The following is a 6,041-nucleotide window of genomic DNA, read 5'->3' as shown; positions in this document are numbered from 1 at the left end:
TTTGTTGAAAAAAAAAATTCACATACAAGTGGCCCGTGCAGTTCAAACCCGTGTTGTTCGAGGCTCAGCTGTACTAGCTTCTGAGTCCAGGTCACAGAGACAAGTCAGAACAGACATTTCTTATCTGGGAGGAAAGCAGTACATTGACTTGCTGGCAAAGCTCATACAGTATGAGGTACAAAATCAACCCTGAAACTCTGAAAAAGATCCTGAAACATGACATAAATCTCATAGTTTGATGTTGCGTCTTTAATCCGCTCAGAAAGCAGTTCAACTTCTACAGGCTTTCAGATACTAGGTGTCCGCTGTTGCTGTGACTCGTCCGCTGCGCTCGCACCTGAGGCTGCACACGTGCTCGGCGTCTTCGCCAGACGCCCGGATAGGCATCTTCAGTGGAAGACGGTCAAGGACAAGCCCTCATGTCAACCACCCTCCCCACCACTTCGAGCACATCTATTTCTCCTTCGATCTTGTCTCAGTCAATGGCAGAACCAGGGGTTGGTTCTCTCTCTCACCCTTCACCTCAAATCCGTTAGCCAGTCCTGCTGACTGTCCTGAAAAGATCCTCCTACTGGCAAACTTCCCTCTCCAGTGCTCCCCCCCGACCCACGCCCCTCTTCTCTCTCGCCTGGTCCAAAGCCGTCATCTTCTCAACAGTCTCCTTGCTTTCACTCGTGTCCCTACTGGATTCTCCACTGGGTAGTCAGAGTTCTTCCACATGTTCCAGTCAGTCCCATCACTCCTCCAGACACTCCTCCAGTGGGTTCCGTCTCCACCTACAACCCAAACTCCTCCCACGAGACCCTCCATGCTCTGACTTCCATCGTCCTTCGTGCCCGAATGATCCTGTTTGAGCCGGACTGAGATTCCTTCCTTCATGCGAAGCATGCCCCGTGCGCTCGCACCCAGGGAGCTTTGTATGGAGCCGTTTGCTCTGCCCAGAAAACTTCCCTCAAACTCTCACTTGATGGATTGCTTCTCTCCATTCAGGAATCCTCTAGAATAGTATCTTCTCAAAGGAGGCTTCCCTGACACTATCCTCTTACCTTGTTTTATTTTTCTTCTGAGCACCTCTTGATAGCCGACATGGTCTCTCTGCTTTTTAAGTCATTTATCTGCCCCACCCTCCAGACTAGAATATAAACTTCAGTAGAGAAATATGTCTTGTTCAATGCCTGATTGATCAGTAACATTCGTAACGTATGAATTATCTAATTTTGTTTCTTTCAAAAACAATACAACTTATCAAGGGTAGAAGCCTACTACTCTCTGAAAGAAAAAAATAGTACAGATATTGTACTAATATCTACTTATTTTATGATAATTCCATGTACTCTGGAGAAGTTCTAATATATTTTTAGAAACAACAGCCACTCAGTGTATCTTCTATATGTTCCTACTAAATCCCTACTAAGTACCTAAATAGAACCACTCTCTAGGGTGTCTGTGTCGGATACAACAGAGTAAAATCTTTGAGGATTTGAAAATTATAATCCAAACTTTTTTCTCTGACATATCATTAGCTACAGAAAGAGACTAGACATTAACTACTGAAATGGGGAAATAGACATTTCATTATCTATTGACATTAAGATAAAATACTTTATCTAAAAATCCATTTTCTATTTCCTTGTTTTACTTTGACATCATTCTGAGAGTTGGTATGTTAGGCAAGGTATGATCCCTACTTGTCAGGTAACACTCAGGGTCACGGGGCAGCATCTCCTCTTACTAACTGAAGAATATGTCAGCACAGAATATACAAAGGAGAGCAGGAAAGCCTCTTTTCTCCTTTTCTTACCAACAGATGTTAGCCCTAAAGATTCAGGTCTCACTGAACCCTAAATAAATACCCTGATTTCCAGAAAAGCATTTTCATTTTAACTTTTTCCAAATATCACTTCCATTTACCATTTCTTATTCAATTACCAATGCTAGGTTTCCATAAAAAAAACTACACCCCATCTCCTGACCCTACCTCTTAAAGGGAGCTTGGGGAAAAAACCCTTTTATTGGAAGAATGAATGTTCTAGAACTGATAACTGTGTAAGGGGCTATCCGAGCTTTAATCAATAACTTTAGGACTAAGCCAAGACTGATGGATGCCCAAGTTTGAATATAGTAAAGAAAATCCACTAAGCACAATTACTTTACATACATACTCAGTTTACAAATGGAGGGGATCCCATACTTCTTACAGCACATTATGTTTCTGACGGCCCATTACAATGCCTAACACACTTGAAGCTGACAAAGCACGTGCANGGGAAATAGACATTTCATTATCTATTGACATTAAGATAAAATACTTTATCTAAAAATCCATTTTCTATTTCCTTGTTTTACTTTGACATCATTCTGAGAGTTGGTATGTTAGGCAAGGTATGATCCCTACTTGTCAGGTAACACTCAGGGTCACGGGGCAGCATCTCCTCTTACTAACTGAAGAATATGTCAGCACAGAATATACAAAGGAGAGCAGGAAAGCCTCTTTTCTCCTTTTCTTACCAACAGATGTTAGCCCTAAAGATTCAGGTCTCACTGAACCCTAAATAAATACCCTGATTTCCAGAAAAGCATTTTCATTTTAACTTTTTCCAAATATCACTTCCATTTACCATTTCTTATTCAATTACCAATGCTAGGTTTCCATAAAAAAAACTACACCCCATCTCCTGACCCTACCTCTTAAAGGGAGCTTGGGGAAAAAACCCTTTTATTGGAAGAATGAATGTTCTAGAACTGATAACTGTGTAAGGGGCTATCCGAGCTTTAATCAATAACTTTAGGACTAAGCCAAGACTGATGGATGCCCAAGTTTGAATATAGTAAAGAAAATCCACTAAGCACAATTACTTTACATACATACTCAGTTTACAAATGGAGGGGATCCCATACTTCTTACAGCACATTATGTTTCTGACGGCCCATTACAATGCCTAACACACTTGAAGCTGACAAAGCACGTGCACAGCGTGTGACCTCGCAGCCTTATTACACTTGTTATACTTACTGTCTGGTATTCTTGAGGAACTGTCTGCTCTGCACCCAGGTTACATACTTGCCTAGCTCTCTTCATCAGCTCCTTGCATTTCTGCAGTAATCTCTGTCGACTTTCATCCAGCTCAATGAAATGTTGCTATTGCAAGAAAAAGAATTTTAGACAATTTGTAGGTTACTGTTATGTCAGAGGACTAATTAAACAACCACATTACAGGTGTACTTTGGGGACATGTGGATTGAGTCCCAGAGCCTCTCAATAAAGTGACCATCACAATAAAGCAAGTCAGATGAATGTTTTAGTTTCCTAGTGTGTATAAAAGTTAGTTTACTATACTGTAGTCTAGTAAGTGTGCAATGGCATTATGTTAAAAAAAAAAAAAAGTACATACTTGAAAAATACTTTATTGCTAAAAAATGCTACCCACCACCAGGTGAGCTTTCACCACTCACTGATCACAGGTCACCAGAACAGATATAATAATGAAATATTATACCATATCTCGAGTGTAGGAAAGTAAAGAGCAAAAGGATGAGGTAAGACTGTATATTAACAACTGAATTTCAAGAAGCAAATCATCTACAAGCCATACCTCAAAAACCATGACAGATATAAGATTAAATTTAAACTTAAACTTTAAAATACATCAGCATATCATATGACATTAATGCTTAAGACCTCTGACATTTATTTAAGATTTATTTATTTATTTGAGAGAGAGAGAGTGAGAGCGCGCACACAGAGGGAGAGGCAGAAGCAGACTCCCCACGAGCAGGGAGCCTGAAGCAGGGCTCGATTCCAGGACCCTGGGATCATGACCTGAGCCGAAAGCAGATGCTTAACCGACTGAGCCACCCAGGCACCCCTTGAGCTCTGAAATTTAAATCTGCTTTCTTCTGATACAGTTTAACTTAGCTATATATAATTATACTCTAATACAATTTGAAATACACAGTACGCAGACTTCCTATCTGAAAACTCAGCACTTGAATGTAAAGAGAACCTTTAAATAGTGTTTGGTAGTTGTCCAAGTGCCTTTCATGTATAGTTATTTATTCATGGACCCATTCATTCCTTCACCAGATAATTACTGAGAATCCATTAAATGTCAGTATTTTATTATGCACTGAACACAGAAAGGTGAAAAAGGAGAAAGACACACAAAATTACTATCATTAAAGAAACAGCTCTACTATTTATTGAAAGCTTATGTGCTGTGTGCTTCACACATGATTCCCTCATTTCTCACAATACCATACAATGATATTATTCCCCCTTTTGCACATTAAAAAAAGAATTAAAGCACCTCGTCCAAGCTCACACACTTAGTCGCAGGCTGTCAGGATTCACATCCATGCCTGCTTCTAGAACTCATGCTCTTTTCATTATTGCACCATGCCCCTCAGAGAGGGCTGGACAGAGGAAAGCAAAGACAGCATGAGGGGGTGGAGGCAGGGGGTGGCGGGTACAGGAAGGCAGGCCATAGGGGTCACAGAAGCTGACAGGTGAATCCTCTTCAAGAAAAGAGGAAGTAGGGATGCCTCGGTGGCTCAGTTGGTTAAGTGTCTGCCTTTGGCTCAGGTGATGATCCCAGGGTCCTGGGATCGAGCCCCATATCAGGCTCCTTGCTCAGCAGGAGCCTGCTTCTCCCTCTGCCTGCTAATCTCCCTGCTTGTGCTCTTTCTCTCTGACAAATAAATAAAATCTTAAAAAAAAAAAAAAAAAAGCAGAGCGCATTCTCACGATAGCTGATTACAAATGTCAAGGCAGGGAAGCCTCCTTCGAGGCTTACTTAGGGAACAAGAAATCTGCCATAGCTGGAGGAGAGGTGAGATTGTACAAAGTCAGAGCAATAAGGTAGGCAAGAGCCAGATGATAAGTTTCATGTGTAGGTTGGAGGACATCGTGGAATGCCTTCTGCAGGCCAGGCTTGTTATAACCACTATCTTGTATGTTAGTTAATCTAATCCTCACTATAATCTTAGGGAAATGTATTATTTTTACACATGGCTCAGAGATATTAAAAAAACTTGCTCAAGGTTACGAAAATACCAAGTGAACAGGTTCTTAAGAAAACAGGTCTAGCTTGCTCTTTCCATGAAACCTCAAGCTTTGGTCTGCACACAAAAAGAGAGCGGCGTGCGAGGGAGACGATGAAGACTATTAAAACAGCCCTGATGCCCCACCACATGGCAGATGTACGGATTAAGATCTCTTAGGGCAGAGACGTGGACACGTGTATTATTAACAAGGTCCTGAGGTGATTTTTATGCATAAAGTTTCATAGCAGATAAGCTCAACCAAGACAAAAGTTAGGGAAAAAGGAACATATACTGGACTGAACTGGAAATACAAAGCCAGCCTGACACTAATCGCTGGCATTACAGTGTCTAAACCTGACACAAATAAAGGAAAATGTTACAGACTCCCTGTCACACCGAGGCAGCTGTCAACAGAGAGAAACCTCTCACTATGTCAGACTCCTCTGGGCCTTGCCAAAACAAAGCACCAGAACATCATGGCAAAGCAATACCGGAGGTGAACATGTGGGCCTCTGGCCTTGGGAGGACAAAACCTCCTTCAACAGTTGCCTTCTGGTAAGTGGCAGAGGTCTCATTAAATCTTTATCAGAGAAAGCGGTTCTTTCTGTATGTACATGTTTGTGACATAACTCTTCATATAGCGCCTGCCATCCCCCCCAAACCATAATTCTTACTGAGTTTTTTCTGCCTGGGGTGGGGAGGGTAGGTAAGGAGCAGAAAGAAAAAGAGCTAACCATAATCTAAGATAATGTTGTAAAGTCAGACTAGTGAAAAAGGCTTAATTAATAATTCTGCTTATAGTCTAGCCTGTAACAGTTAATGGGTAACAGAAACTTTTCATCTGTGGGAGACCTAAGGACAGAATGAGGCAGATTTACCAACTATGGCCCCCCAACATCTCAGAAAGGTCTACTCTGTGGGTACATACTCTGAAAGAATTAATAAGTATCCTCTTTTCTTGGAAATTCTTGGTCCTGAAAGGTGTATATTGACATTGA

General features: G+C 41.3%; 1 protein-coding gene across 1 annotated transcript in view; it reads right to left on the bottom strand.

Moving 5' to 3' along the window:
- SMC5 (structural maintenance of chromosomes 5) overlaps nucleotides 1–6,041 on the bottom strand; it is a 97,321-nt gene that overhangs the window by 14,010 nt on the left and 77,270 nt on the right. Inside the window, exon 18 of the mRNA XM_002914739.4 lies at nucleotides 3,014–3,139. Within this exon, the coding sequence (XP_002914785.1) occupies nucleotides 3,014–3,139 (126 nt within the window). The remainder of the gene's footprint in view (nucleotides 1–3,013; nucleotides 3,140–6,041) is intronic.

The sequence above is a fragment of the Ailuropoda melanoleuca genome, chromosome 17 (genome assembly GCF_002007445.2).
Source record: "Ailuropoda melanoleuca isolate Jingjing chromosome 17, ASM200744v2, whole genome shotgun sequence".
In the NCBI taxonomy this organism is placed as follows: domain Eukaryota; kingdom Metazoa; phylum Chordata; class Mammalia; order Carnivora; family Ursidae; genus Ailuropoda; species Ailuropoda melanoleuca.
Note: the sequence above shows the minus strand (reverse complement) of the source record. Positions and strands in the feature narration are given on the sequence as shown.